We start from the raw sequence: 15,816 nt of genomic DNA on the forward strand, positions 1-15,816 counted from the left end.
GGTTATTCAGTTGATTTGGGGTATGTTCAATCATATGATAAAACCAATAGTACTTGCAGCTATGGTTTTTTCCTTCTCTTCCTCTCCTCTCACCTAAGCAAGGGAAGGAGAGAAGAAGATTGCTACATGAAAGTTACGTAGAGATAAACCCTGTTAGGAAGGTTTGAAAAGCATAATTTGAAAATATTTGCATTTATCTGCTTAGGTTCTAAATTCCTTAGGTTAATCTGATATAATATTGAGCTGGAATATAGCTCTTGTTAATTCAAATGTAACACTTTCCAAGTATTTAAATAGGCTTACATTTTCCTTTTCTTAAATATCCCTTTTTTTCTCCCTTACAATCCTAAAGTAATGGGACAAGATGGTTGTATTGTGTGATGAGATTTTAAAATATTATTCTTTCTAGCTGATTTCATGCCAATTTTGGGAACCAACCTAAATCCTGAATTCATTTCTGTGTGTAACAATGCCACCTGGGCAATTGGAGAAATCTCTATTCAGATGGGTAAGATTTAATTTTTTCTTTAAATCTCTACACATTTAGAATTATTTGTCTGGGTATTTTGGGTGATTTTTTTTAAAGTGATACCTTTATGTTAATAGTTAAATAACATTTGTGATCCTTGTCCTTGTTAGTAAGTTGAGTGTACGTGTTCTGTTTACATTATGTATATTAATGGTCATTTTCTTCTGATTCTTTTTTTTTAATTGTTGTTTCAGGTATAGAAATGCAGCCTTATATTCCAATGGTCTTGCACCAGCTTGTAGAAATAATTAACAGACCCAACACACCAAAGACGTTGTTAGAGAACACAGGTACCCAAAAAATAACCTGTACATGGTGAAAGGAATTAGAAGAATTTTTTTTAATAATTATTTTTTGAATTTGTATAGGGGAACCACACCAGAACTGATTTTGTTATGTACTTGGCTTTTATAAGCAAAAGCAACTCTGTTTTGCACAAGCTCTTACAAGTCTCAGCCTTGCAGCAAATCATATATCTAGATTCTTATTGCTTTCTCTTTTTATAACATTTATTATATCTGTTTATCATCTGTTTAATAATGCTTCTGGTTTTATTCATGTATTAAATACGACAAATGTATGCAGTAACACTTAGGACTTACTTTCTCACTGATTTTGATGTGTGCGTGTCCTTACATGTGTACTGTATATATATGTCTACTGTTGGAAAAAAATGTAATTGGCATATATAAAACAATTAATTGAATTTATGAAAAAGTGCATTTTTTTAAAGACAAACTTAAAATATCACACACAAAAATCTAGATCTGTGATGGCAGTTTTACCACAATGTAACTGAAATTATGTTTAATTTCTGTTACCTGGTCATGTAATAACAAATTCTTGAAAACAATTCTAATAATAGCATTCATATGTTACGTTCTGGCTTTGCATTCCAAATTGGGAGTGATTCCCAAATGCCTTACTGAATTGGAATTTCTGAGGCTTGTTTCTTTTGCATTTATAGAGGGCATGTTCTGGTATGAAAAGCACCTTCCATACTAGAGCAAAAACTATATGGATGATATGAGTTTATTGTTTTATAGGTGATGGGTTTATTATTTACTATTTTTCTAATTGAGGATTTTTTTTCTCTTCTGGTTGAAAATGGTCTTGTAAGAAAATGACAGTTTCATTGCTATATCTGACATGATTGAATATGATGCAAATACAATGGTACACTTACACTTCCTGAGGAAAGCAAGAGATAATTTGGAGAGAGTTTTTTTGCAAAGCATATTTTTCCTTCAGTATTCTCTAAACTTAAAAGTTGCACTTTCTCTGCCCCTCTATTCTATTTAGTATGGAAGGTGAACTTGAAGGAAAATTTACCTAGTTTTATAGCATATTATAGGTGCTACTTTTTGAAAAGAAAATTTTGAATCGAATACCTAGTTGTGAAATATACCATGGAATAGTGTAACAGTATAATACTATAACAATCTAAGTTTTCCTTGTCCCTGCCCTGACTCCCCTCCTCCGCACTGATAGTTGTGTAATACCTGTAACTGAGAGGCATCCAATAGTTAAATGTATGCTTCCATCATTGTTAAGAGAATTTTCGGAAGCATCTGAACACAGATTTTTCTTTTTTTTTTTTTTTTTTTTAATTCTCTTAATAGTTATTTTAAATGTGGATGGATAACTGCAAATAAATGTTGAGTGTGGTGTACTTATTATAAGTTTGTTGTGGGATATTTTGTTGTATACCACTAGTATGTGCAAGAATATTACTGGTTTTGCAGTAGCTTGCTGTGTAATTAATTATGAAAACAGTTGTGAAAACACAGTTTGACAGAGATTTCTATTCCCTGTTCAGGCTGTCACTGTAAGAATTTACAGATTAAACTTAAAACTGTATTTTTATTTGACTTCAGTGAAGTTTTGTAAAGTACTAAAAAAATTTATACACTGTATGTGGAAATTGAGTAACATCACTACATTAACAGTGAGCTGCATCACATGGAATTAATGTTTCAAACTGCTAGTATATCCTACACCAAACTTTTATTTGAGAAAGCATCATCTGCTTTATTGCATGTTTCATGAAACTGTTCACAAATGCCTGTTAATTAGAGTGTTGCATAGTATGTCCCTTGAACATAGGTTTCCTTTCTCTGCTTCATACAAATCTGCTGGATTTTAGTATTATTCATGTATTTTGCTTCAAGTAATTCTGATACATTATTCCCCACCCTCTCCTTTTTCTAAAGATTAATCTTTTGTGAGTTGAGCAAACACCATTAAAACACATTTGCATAATGATACTTTCTTTGAACTGTCCCTTAGAACAAAGAACCAAAATACCTAATCATGTGGTAAAGCAATTTTGCTTTTCATGTGTCCTCATGCTTTGGTATCAGAAGTCAGATTCTTGTATGTCTTACAGGGAAAACTTTTGCAAGCAGGAGAAATACAAGGATTAAAGAATTGATGTTCTGCAGTCAGTTGCTTTGAGTTAGCAACCATTTTTAATTAAATTCTCTGCGAGATTATGAAAAAACATTTGTTACTCTTTGAGAAGTGTTCCATCTATTCAGGATTTTCAGACAGACCACAATATATTCTATGTAAAAGTATTTGGAAATGTATTTTTACTGATATATTAGGTCTATAAAAACCTTGAATTCTAAATATTGGATAAAGTAAAACATTCAGAATACTCGATACTAAAACTGAAAATTATTAACTTCCTTTTTAAAAAATATCCATTAATAGTACATTTCAGTAAAAACCTTGAATGTGTAGAGGTAAATTTACTGCAAATAATTACTCTAAAGAGGGACAGGATGATAGCTTACATCAGAACGCCTTTGGATTTAAAATTGTGTTTTTGGTGTTCTCTCATACTTCTTTAATTTTTCTTTTACCTTGGAGAGTATACCATATATGTTGCTGCCTCTTATTTAGGGGGTGGTAATAAACAGCACTGGTGAAATCTTATGTTTATTATCATACACAGATTCTGTTGGTTTCTGTTTCTGAGTTATTTGTTGTTTTTTCTTTATTTTTTCTCCTTCCCCCTCATTTGCTCATGTCTTGGTTGGCGTTTGGTGGTGTATAACCGTGATTGCGTTACCTTAGCAATAACAATTGGTCGTCTTGGTTACGTTTGTCCTCAAGAGGTGGCCCCCATGCTACAGCAGTTTATAAGACCCTGGTGTGTATTATTCAATCTTTTTTTTTTAATTCATTTTTCTTCACTCTCTTTCTTTCTTTCTTTCTTTCTTCTCTCTATCTCACTTTTAGATATATTTTCAGTTGGTTACAAAATCTCAATCCTTAATCATTGCCAACCATGTGACTAATCTTGTCCTATCAGGTTTGTGAGTTTTTAGTAGCGCCGTCATGTATTCTTTATGTTGTGGCTAACGACTAATTTATGCATGGGATAAGATTGTCACATGCTTGCTGTGTTAAAGCTTGACTATGAAAGAGCATTTTAAAATCCACCAGAATGATAATACAATGCATGCAAATATTGTAGAATTTAAACTGTGCATTACCTAAAATTCAGTCTGAGGCTTGAAATGCTGTTAAGGAATATATGTTTATAGATTTGTAACATATAAGATAGCTTGCTTGCTGCTTTTAAAGTTCAGTAACTGTTCTGTTAGTGGTATCTGACATAATTCATACTGTGACAGTATTTTCTGTTCCGCTTCTAATAATGATAGTTTATATAAGTATTTCAGATATATGTTTCTTTTGTATTTAATGGAATAGAGGTCACACTTTCTGACTACAGTGTAACAAAAAAGCCAGATTCTGGAGGTGATGCCTAATGGGATTATGCTAGTAAAAACTATGTGCAACAGGTATTTTTCTAAGTGTTCAGAATTGTGTTTCAGATTGTCTTATCAGTGTGACTTATTCCATCAGATACTGTCATCTAGTTTTGACTTGATTGAAGAAAAGTAATAGAGTTATCTAAGTTTTCCTTTCCAATTTGTTAGGTGTACCTCTCTGCGAAACATAAGAGACAATGAGGAAAAGGATTCAGCGTTCCGTGGGATATGTACCATGATTACGGTCAACCCCAGTGGAGTAGTCCAAGTAAGATACATTAATAGATGCTAATTTTTCTTTACTCATGTGAAATCTAGTGAAAGCCATGTGTGGAATATGAAAAAGTTTACCTTGAAGAGATTCCCTGCAGTACATGATGTAGCTTTATTTTGAGGTCAAGGAGCCCAAAATGTTTATATTGTGAATGATCCGTATCAAGATGCTTCAGTGTTTGTCATCTAAAAAGAAAAGGGGAGAATTATTGTTAAAATCGGTTTTTGTCTTTTACTGGCAATTACTATGTAAACAATGAACTTCGATTATAATAACTGTGTTTTGAGACTTCTGACATGTTGTGGTCAGGATCTGTATGCAAATATAAGGTAAAAATTGATATTCTTAAACCCATTTTCCAGATGTAACCTAGGTTTTTAAAACAAGAAACAGAACAAGTAACCACCCCTTCGTTCTTAACACTTGAGTAGGGAAGATTCTGTTTCAACTTTGGATAATTTTTTCAAATAGTAAATGGAACAATGAACAAGCATCTCTTTAAGATAAATGGTACAATTGAAGAATAGAATATGACTTGATCTTTAGTCTCCACGCCTCTAAAGTAAAGCTGTATCAATGTAATATTTCCTAAGAGGAAAATAAAACTGATCTTTCCCTTTTCTCTTTCTGGAATTCTTCTTCACAAAAATTGAATGTTTACTTTGCTTTGAAATTTTCAGTTCTTTTCATTTAGTCTTATTCTGTACTTTGCATTTCAGTATTCTACTGTCTGTTCATTCATGTAGGTTACAGAGAGGGGTTAAATAAGGACTCCTTTCATTAACTCACTCCTTCTCTCTAGTCATCATCCCCAGCTCCTATTATGTGCACTAGCAAGATTATTTTTGAAGACTGGTGTTCTATTGGTGTAGGAGGAGGTAAAGCATAACAGCAGATGACTGAAGTAGAGGGATTTTGAGGTGGCTTTAGTTTTGAACCTGTATGATAAATGTTTTTTATGTCCCAGAAAAAACCTACTTAAAGAAAGTAAACAGATTTTTTTCCCTAAATGGAAATGTGTGAGAGATGCATTTGTTGCTAGTGACTAAAGTAAGTAGATCTTGCATTTGTATGTGTATTGAAAGAATTCAAATTATACTAATATGGTGCAGAGGGGAGAGTTAGGGTTGGTTACACTGTAGTTCCGTTTAAGACACTCAGCAATTTCATAGAATAATACGTATTATTTCATACAAATACAGTAATTTACCATTGTCTGAATTAACTGGAAAATAAATACATAAAGGCAAAAGCAATTGTGAATTAGGATCAAAGACCATCTGTGATGTTCACAAAATGAGCATCAAGTGTTGTTTTCAGATGTATAAATTGAGGTTTCTAACCTATACGATTATTTAATCTTGTAGGACTTTATTTTTTTTTGTGATGCTGTTGCATCGTGGATTAGCCCAAAAGATGATCTTCGAGACATGTTCTGTAAGGTAAGGTTGCCAAGATAACAGTATATTCTAGTGGTGGTTGTTTTACATCCTCTCTTTCTTTCTGTTTCACTGCTAGCACTTACTCTGTGGTCATGGAGGTTTCTCTGCCCTCCATGGTTCATGCAAGGTCATAAGATGTCAGAAAAAGCAACATGAATATCCTGACTTCTTTTTATAACCTATATCTTCTTATATGCATTTGGATTATTCCAAACTCTTGTAAGTAGTTGCAAGGTTCACTTGAGGTGTTTTTTGAAGGGATAATGATCCTCAAACAGCTTTTCATAATGTCCAGCCTACAATGTTTTTCCTGCCTTTGGAAGAACAGTGGAGTTTATACTACATGTAAGACTTTTTTTTTCAGAAAACAAGATTTGTATAGTTGAAGGCTATTCTTTGCCACAAAGTTGGCTACTTTATTTTGGAGACATACATCTTACTTGTTTCTCCTAACTCCTGCTGAAAATAAGAGATTGCTTAATTCTCAGAATACCTCTTGGTTGAGTAAATTTCAAGAAACTAACATGCCCCAAGAATACATCCCTAGACAAAGTGTCAGTAGAATTTAAACAAAAGTTTAAATTTTTATTTATTTAACTTTTATTTAACAGTCTGAATTTTTAAATTGAAAAGTTTTTACCTTGTATTAAATAGTAAAAACCAAAAGGCTGCACCGACAATGCCATACATTGTATTTTGATACTAGTGTCTTAAATGAAAAAACGAGGGAGAAATGGTTCACCTCACAAGTTTTAAAGTGAAATCCTCATTTTTAGGAAGTTCTGTGTCAAAAGTAAGGTTCATGATATTTATCAAGCAAAAATATAGCATATTCTTTAGTACTTACTAGGATCCTGAATCGCTTTTTGCACTTACTCTTCCATTAGTGATATGTGTAGGCATCAAATCAGAAGCTAGAACTTTTCTATCCCATCTTTAAGAGCAAAGACAGAAATCTCAATGTCCTAGTGTCCTAGTTAACCTCAGATAACTGGTGTGCTTCCAAGGAGCATTAGATCTGGAGAAGGCACAGCTATGAGTATTCTAATATCAGCAGAATGAAACAGCAATTACAACTTAAAAAGGAGGGCCTTGATTGAGTCTGTGATGATTGTCCAAAGCAGTCTCACTGCATGTTTTTACACCAGTCCTTCAGCATGTTAAACCTCTCTTTTTCAGATTCTTTCCAAGTTACCAGTTTAGGATACAGTGCATTCAAACTGAACAGAGTGGTTCTTGGTCACTTGGCATAAGGACATCCTTGCTTTCTTAAGAAATTTTAAAATGGTTTTGTGGGTTTTGCCTTGCAGGAAAAGAGACAAAGCTTTCTTCAGCGCTTGCATGCAGGGTTTTTAGACTACTTCTTCATGAATATGTGATTGCTGTAGTCCAATTAGATGTTTTTCCAACAGTAATTATGACTTTCAGGAACAAGGGAAAGAAAGTGGATTTGTCCAGGTTTTGGTTAGGTTTTTTTTAATAATTTATTCTTTAGTACTAGAACTGGAAGAGAAAATACTTCTAAGAGCAAGGATAGATGAGCTGCCAGTGTTAAAATCTGACTCATAACCTTTTGTCATCCCTGAGCGTTCTTAGATTTTCAGTAGTTTCTTAGCAGCTGGTTAATGTCACTCTTTGGGTTTAGGAAAGAGCCTGCTTGTGGGAGGGAGAAAAGCAGCAAGTTAACTGGTACATGTAATGTCATTACCACTCATCTGTTTAAAAACTGCTTGGCAGTCTTGTGTTGAGCCTGAACTTGTTACCATGAGCTTGAATTTTGACGTTGCCTTTTATTTGAGGATGTCTTCATGACAGGCTGTTCCAGAATTCAGTTACATTGAGTGTAAAAAGGGAAAACCAAACTTTAGATTTTTTTGGTATAATTTTCTATGAAGGACAGTAATTTTGTCTGCTTTTGTAATTTCTGATGTTTGTCTTGTACTTGCTGTTTTAAGAAATAGCATACTAAGATTTTTTCTGATAGTGTAATTTCATGTTTAGTTCGTTTATTACATCAGAAGATTCCGACTGAAATCTGTAGATTATTTGTTTTCCTCTTTCACTGGCTTTTGATTGCCATTGACTGCAGATCCCTGTTCTTTCAAAACAAAGAAGATTTTAAGAGCTTCATTTCTAGTGAAGTTGTCTTACAGGGTCCATGCAGAAAATGGAGTTCTCAAAGATTTTATATTTGTGCTAGAAATTGTCAGGTATTCATTCATTCTATCCAAAACTGGCTGCCATTTAACTTAACTTCCCAGAATATACTTCACATTTCTTAAAAAATAAATGTGTCACAGTAGTCTTAAAATACATTAACTGGGTCAGTGGATGGATGGATGGATGGATGGATGGATGGATGGATGGATGGATGGATGGATGGATGGATGGAAAATAAATTGAAAAAATTAAATAAACGTTCTGAAATGGCTTAACATTACGTTTTAAGTTACCTATTAAAAATATATACAAATACGTATATATACACTAATTTCTGTGGGTAGCTATATTCTTTTTGTCACCTTTAAAGAAACGCATTAAGAAAGACCTTGTTCTACTTCCTTTGCTTCTTTGTAGCATTTCAGTATGATACTGGAGAATTCAAATTTCCAGATGTACAACTCAGCAGTTTGTGGCTTACTGCATATGAGGCTGGTAAAGAATGTACCCTCTGGTTTTTGCTTATTTTGACTTACCCTTTCTCATTTTTAGATTCTTCATGGATTTAAAAATCAAGTTGGGGATGAGAATTGGAGGCGTTTCTCTGACCAGTTTCCTCTTCCCTTAAAAGAGCGCCTTGCAGCTTACTATGGAGTTTAACCTCATGCACTGTAGCTGCAGTCCCATAATTAGAGGTAAGCACATGAGTCTTGCTTGCCAAAGAGAGCTGGGACTTCCTCCCTGTTTGCATCATATGAAACATAATTAATTCATCAGTCTAGAATTGCTGACCTACACTGGAGGAGCTGTCTTTCCTTCCTATATGAAGGAAAGAAAGAAGGGATGATAGTATACCTAAATGGTGACTGTAGCAAAAGCATTTGTCTGATTTTTTTTATTGTTACAGAGAGAGAGAGAAAGAAAAACTGAGTTCATGATACACACGTTAGTTTATCAAGAAAGTTGAAAGTGTAGGTATAACATAGTGCTTGTTCAAGTTTAATAGACAGAGTGATGAATATGATCCTCAAGTCATCATACTAAAGACACAGCCTACCTTACATATTAAGAATTAATAGATGGCAGATGTGGTCTAAGTGGGAATACTCTTCTAGGATAAAAGAGCAGGTTTGTTAACACAGTAGCTGTGAGAAGTCTAATGGCCTAACTACATACTAAATTATCTTTCCTCTGAATAAAGAATGCTATGTTAGTAACTACAGTAACTATAGTAATTTTAAAGCTTGGTGTTTGGGGAAGGCTGATATATTTATTATTGCCATGTTCCATTTTGTGTGTCAACTCAGAATTGTTAGATACTTCTGTGTGGAGAATGATTCAGCTTTGACAAAGAGGAGTGAAAATGCATTCCAGACTAGCTCTGTTATTTTACCACCTTGCTTTATATGCTATGTGTGTATGCTGTATAGAGCAAATTTCCCATGTGTGATACTGTGAAGAGATTATTATATTACCCAAAAAAGAGAGTGAATTAGTTTATTCTTTTAGTTTTTATACAAATTTGATAATTCTAGTAGATTTTTATACTGAAATTATGAGAGTGTGTCATACTGTTCTGTTCAGTGTTGGAACAGACAGCTATTTAAAAGTTTGCCTAAGATTTTTTCAAAGTCAGTGTCACAAAACATCCTATTTGCATGACATGTTTGATCAGAACAATGGATTAAAAATAAAACAGCTACATACTTATCAATGAGGGTATTTCAGTTCTGACATAAGGGTTTCCTGATGAAAAGGAAACCAAAGTGAAAAAATCTGCCATTGTTCTCAGTTTCAACTGCAGAGAAGCTATGGCTATCTTGTTTAATCCACTCAAAAGGGAAGTTGCTAGGTCAGTTGCATATATGTTTAATATTCTTTCTCAATGTCATAACTGCCTCATAATTTTGTGTTAAAAATGGGAAAACTGGTTAGAATACATAGGGCTGCTTTTATCTTCAGTCTGAGTTTAGCACAATAGTGGAACTGTCAATGTAGCTTCAAAGCATTTATTGTTTCATGAATAATAATTTATCTTATACAAATGGGCTGGTTTCTTAACAGACTCGTAAGGGAACATTAGGCATAAATCCATTTTTAAGTTAGAGGTTGGCACTTAGTGCTTGAAAAAGACTCTTTGTTTATGTACCTATCTGCCAGAGGTTCAAGGTAAGATGTAATTACACTGTTATGTTTTCCTTTTACAGGTCCTTCAGTCTGGGAGACTATGAGGGAGCCTCTGCACCCAGGGAAAATGTTACCCTTTACTGGGGGGAAGGGTAAACCAGTAGGGAATACAGTACAATCCCAACCCTACTGGGAGGGGCGGGAGGGAGGTGTTGCCGTCACTGTATTAAGTCGATGTTGGGAAATGTTTTAACATCTGGAGCCTTTGTGGGTGGAAATCTGTCTCCTATTACACCTCTGCACTGGATGTGAAGAAGAAAAAAAAAAAAGAATCTAGTCACAAAACAGCACATTCTGGAATATTGTGGGGATTTGTACCAAAATAAGAAACCATATAATTGAACTATAGGGATACGTAAAGAGGAAAAATATTTTGCGCACAATAAAGGAAACCTAAGAATGGGGGTCACAAACAGTAAAAGGCTTTCTTTTTTGTTTTCTGTTTTTTTAAGTAAGGGTTTTCTACATTATTTCATCCTGCTTGATGGGATTCCTAGGTATTTGCATGTTAATGAAGAACTACACAAACGAAGTTAGTACAGTTAAAATGCAGCTTGTGTCTGTATTAGGAACAGGCACTTGTGGTGTACAGTATAGAAACCCCATCGTAAAATAATAAAGGTTAACTTGGACAAAATGAAGCAACCTGCAAGCTGCCAAATAAGTCACTCCTTTCATTTTTGGGGTAAGGAGAGGGACACTGCAAAGGAAAGATTGACATCTTAATTTTTGCATTAAGAAAAACAACCAAGGTAGTGGATATGATTTTATTATTGTACTTTGTTAGTTTTGATTTCTAGAGTAAGGAATTATTCTTAACTTGCAGTTTAAGGTTCAGGCATGCGTTCTGGCTCATAGTGATCAGAAGTAATTTTAATTAGTGGGAAAGTAGCATGCTTGCATCAAATAGAGTGAAATTGGTATACATTTACCTATGTTGCGCCAGTTTTGTGTTGCAGTTTACCAATTCAATATAGCCCTGCATTTAAAATTCCTTTTTAAGATTCAGTGGAATTTATTTTTATTAAGAATATAGATATAAAGTACTGTAGTTAACAATTAGGCCTTGAAATACCTTTTTAGGATCTGTTAAGATTAAGATTGATATTGTATTGTGTGTAACCTGCACAATGTGGAAAGCTGATATAGCTGTGCAAAATATTTGCCTCTGTGCTGTCAGTGTGATGTGCTTTCTGCATGGTTATATACTAGTGATTTTATCAGAATCTCTAAAATGAGTTACATGGTAAGACCCGTTAAAGGCTGCATAAATGTTAGTTGGCACGTAAAGACAATTGTAGAAGTTGATGACAAGATTGCTATATTTGTGTTTATTCCCACTCAACGTATTACCTTCTATGCTTTCTTTTTGTTCAAAGCATGATCTTAAAGAGATGTTTTAGTTAATGGATGTAATGCAGGGTATCTACACTGTATCGGCGCATGTTGGTGGCCCTTTGTGATGTAATTATATGCACAAGGGTGCAAGTTTAAAGCTACAGAGTGAAAGTTGGTTTGGATCCTCTTCATTTCATTTGTTTAGCTTTTCTGTTGTGTTTTTTTTTCTCTACTTACATGTATTCCTGTGAATAAATCCTTGTTAAGTTAACTCTTTACTTTTCCTTCCATGTGTATTTTCTTATGTACTGTGAATGTGAAGTCGTAACTGGTACACTTGATCTTGTGTCCATCTGGAAGTGGCAAGTCTTTATTAATTTAGATTGCCTAAAGAGTATCCCATGATGATAAAGGAAAATGGAGAGATTTTTAACTCTGCTGGTCAGAGGTGAAGCCACATCTTTCCATTTTTCAATTGCTGCATTATTAATCTGCAAAACAAAATTAAGCCATAACAGCCTTTTCGTAGATTTAGTTTCTCACCTTTGCATTGCAGAATGGATACTGGATAACAGTTTTTGGTTTAGTTGGTGTTTTCTGGTTTGGTTGGTGTTTTTTTTTCTTTTTGTTTTTTTTTTTTCTCCTTTGGTTGATTTTATTTTTTTTAATTTTGAATATTTAGGAGGGGTCTTTGGGGGTTGTGGGATTTTTTGGTTTTGTTTATTTAAATTTGGTTTGGGGTTTTGGGGGTATTTTTGTTGTTTTTTGTTTGGTTTGGTTTTGTTCTTGTTTGGTTTGAGTTATTTTGGGGTTTTTTTTTGTTTGGGGCTTTTTTAAGAAATTGCTCTTCTTCGCATGGTTCTGTTCTTTGACTGTTGAATGATTTAGCCATTGCACTGATGTTTGAGCTGTGTGAGTGTGAACTTATAAATGCTGTTTAAAGAGTGTAGACTTTTTTTTTTTTTCATTCAGTGCATGATCACATGCATGTTTTATGTTCCCCCCCCCCCCCCCCCCCCCCCCCCTTTTTTTGGCTTTGCAAATTTTAGTGGATTATGCCTGAAGCTAGTTTGGACATGTACTGTATGAAATAGGTTTGATAATGCCAGTACATTCAGTATTTACTGAATTTGATCAAAATTGCATGTGATAACTTGCTTTCAAGTTACATTACTTTGATAGCAGACCAAAAATACTTTCTCAACTAATAACTCTGATATAAATCAGTAAACTTCAATAAAAACTTTAATTTTGAAAGGGAATATCCCAAGCCCAATGTTTAGCAGGGTGAGGTATTATTTTAGACCCAAACTTGCTTTAATTTTAAGTATGTGTGAACATTAAGGAAGAGTTACAGAGAAATTACATTAAAAAGTTCGTGGAATAGAAAATCTACCCAAAAAATATAGTAGCATAACAACTAAAATCTGGGTTTAACTTAAATTTTAGAAAGCCCCTTTAGCCAAATAAAACCAATCCACCTCACCTTGGATTATCTTAGGATGCCACTGTTATACATATTTGTACAGATGTGAACTGATCTGGTATGACAGCAAGGAAAATAATTTAAAAGAGCAGGAATAACCAGTATGGGAATAAACAAAGTAGTCTTTTGTATCAGTAAGTTCTGTCATGGTATATTTTAAAGCAAATAAACCACATTCCTAATGCATAATATAGCGCAGAGATTTGCAGAAGCCTTTTAGTGGAATGTGAGGTAAGAGAAGTTCCGAAACAGCATTAATGTTTAAAACTGAATTATTGCATCATGGGATATATAAAAAGCATCTTAATTCTTGTGGTGAAGTCTTGACAGTTCATGAATGTTGACTGAATGTTTATACTGGTAGAATTGTGAGTTTGTCTTTGTTACATTCCAGTGTTTGCCTCTTGGCATGCTAAAAGCACGGCTTACTTCATTTGCTCCTTACACACTGAAAAAGTGCTGTTAGTGTGCTAAACTACAGAAATAGCCGCTGCTACATAATGGTGTAGATTTTCTACTTGAATAATTTTGTTGTAGGAACCTCAGGAGGTCAGTGTTTACTGTTTTTTATATATGCCTTTTTCCTGTTTTGAGTTTCCCTTTTTGAAGGATTCTGAGAGTGAAAAAAAGCTGCTGATCAACCTAAGTTGGTAACAGAAAGTGTATTCAAAATCCTTATAAATGCATCTTTTTGGCAGTTCAAAATTGCTGTTAAATTAGTCTTAAGTGAAGTTCAATGTTAAATTTTTTCATAACACAGTCAGGAAACTGTTCATTTCATTTTCATTTCATTTTGGAATTAGACTAGACTAGTTCATTATTTTAACCAGAGCAAGCAAAAGTAATCAGTTTTGTATTTTTTTTCCAAAGCTTGATTATTTTCTCAATCAGTGAATATGTATATATTTAAATTGTAAGAAGCTAATTCTTATGCTTTGGTTCATTGCTCCTTGAAGCTTGTACTCAGATCACTTTTAGAAGAATAGCTTAAAATTTGTAATCATTATAATTTTTAAAAGTTATGAAGTAGCATACATTTTGTAACTAATAATATTGATACACACTGTGATTTCTTTTTTTAGGACTTTTATGTTAGCATCAGTCTTAATTACTTAAACTGCATATATTGTATAATAGTAAAATGTATATTTTAAACTTCAAGTGGCTTTCCTCAAGCAAAACTCATTGCTACTTAGAAATATTCAAATACTAGCTTTATCTCAGGTGAATACTCTTGTACCCTTTTTGTTCAGAACACATGCTAATAAAAATGTGTTGTAATTTTATCAGTTTACGTATTTCATTTAGGCAGCTCCTCTTGTCTTAAACTTACTCTAAATTAACCTTCTACTGTGGGACGATAATGACTTTTGCTTCACCTGTATTATTCATATTGAATGTATTAACAGATAACGTGCAAAAGCATTCTTCCCTTAAGGAGAATGCATCCATATTCAGACAACTGAAATATTTGTTTTAAAATGCTTTAAATGCAACATTAAATTGAAAATATTTTGTTTCAGATTTTTTCAAGGAAAGAAGGTATAATTTAAGTCTAATTGCTTCCATACTATGACTTTCATGAGGATGATAGATGCATAAAGCTTTTATAGGGTCTAAAGTGTGACTTTTTATCTTAGATAAGGGTTAAGCTCTACAGTGAAATGGCAAAACATCCTGCAGTTAATCTCAATGCTGATGTAGTTTGCACACATATTAGTTATAATATTACATAACCTCACCTTAAATAAATAAAGCTTGTTCAGTAGCTATATATATCACTCACCTGTGCATTCTCCAGGATGATTTGTCTCCATAGTCTTCTATGTATTCTCTAGTAGAAGCTGCATTTTGTCTGCCACTGATGCTTGCTCTTTGCACTTAACGGTTGGAGCAGGCCAGTTTTAAATGGGGAACTGAGGCAAGTACTCTTCTTGCTTGCCTTGTATATTCTGCTAAAATAGTGATACTTGCTTGAATGTACATAAATGAGGGAAGTTTGAAATGGCTCTATAAGATGAATCCCTGTGTGGTGTTACAGTATGCTTTAAGTAAGCCAAATCCACATTGCAAAGAATTCAGCACTTACAGTATAGTATAATTTTTCTATAAACTTGTTTTGTTGTGCTACTTTCTCTTTAGGTATCTATTTCCTTACTTCGGGTGAGCAACAAAATTAAGAAGGTTTGGGTGTTTTTTGTGAGGACAGCAATGAGAATAAAAAGATTGGCATAAGGAGGTTTATTTGTCTGTTGAAATCTGCAGTGTAATATCTTTTTTTGTGGAAAGAGATAGATAGTTATGTTGTTCATTGTCTGACTTAGTGATACTAGAGACTTATAAAATTTTAAATTGGATGAAGTACACAAAATAGTTCTAAACGAAAGGTGACCAGATCTTTCTGCTGACAACTTAGGTTGTATAAGTTTTGCTTGAAAGCTTTAAATCTTATGTTTCTGTATCTGCCACAATGTTGGAATGTTTCCTTCAAACATATCCTCCTGCAACCTCTCAAACTGTACTAAATTGAGTGATACTTCTTGAAGTCTGCCTATGTGCTAACAGAACTTCATTTTAAATAGAATATGGTTTTAATTTTTGATAAGCTGCTG

The 15,816-nt window shown here is 33.6% G+C and overlaps 1 protein-coding gene across 5 annotated transcripts in view; it reads left to right on the top strand.

Moving 5' to 3' along the window:
- The window catches only part of TNPO1 (transportin 1), a 69,954-nt gene extending 57,958 nt beyond the window's left edge, over positions 1–11,996 (top strand). For all 5 annotated transcript variants that reach the window (XM_058827092.1, XM_058827094.1, XM_058827090.1 and 2 more), the window contains 7 exons: positions 410–508; positions 724–819; positions 3,614–3,689; positions 4,486–4,585; positions 5,959–6,033; positions 8,746–8,888; positions 10,401–11,996. In XM_058827092.1, the coding sequence (XP_058683075.1) occupies positions 410–508; positions 724–819; positions 3,614–3,689; positions 4,486–4,585; positions 5,959–6,033; positions 8,746–8,853 (554 nt within the window). In that variant the 3' untranslated portion in view covers positions 8,854–8,888; positions 10,401–11,996. The remainder of the gene's footprint in view (positions 1–409; positions 509–723; positions 820–3,613; positions 3,690–4,485; positions 4,586–5,958; positions 6,034–8,745; positions 8,889–10,400) is intronic.
- The last annotated feature ends 3,820 nt before the right edge of the window (positions 11,997–15,816 follow it).

The sequence above is a fragment of the Poecile atricapillus genome, chromosome Z (assembly GCF_030490865.1).
Source record: "Poecile atricapillus isolate bPoeAtr1 chromosome Z, bPoeAtr1.hap1, whole genome shotgun sequence".
NCBI classification, from domain to species: domain Eukaryota; kingdom Metazoa; phylum Chordata; class Aves; order Passeriformes; family Paridae; genus Poecile; species Poecile atricapillus.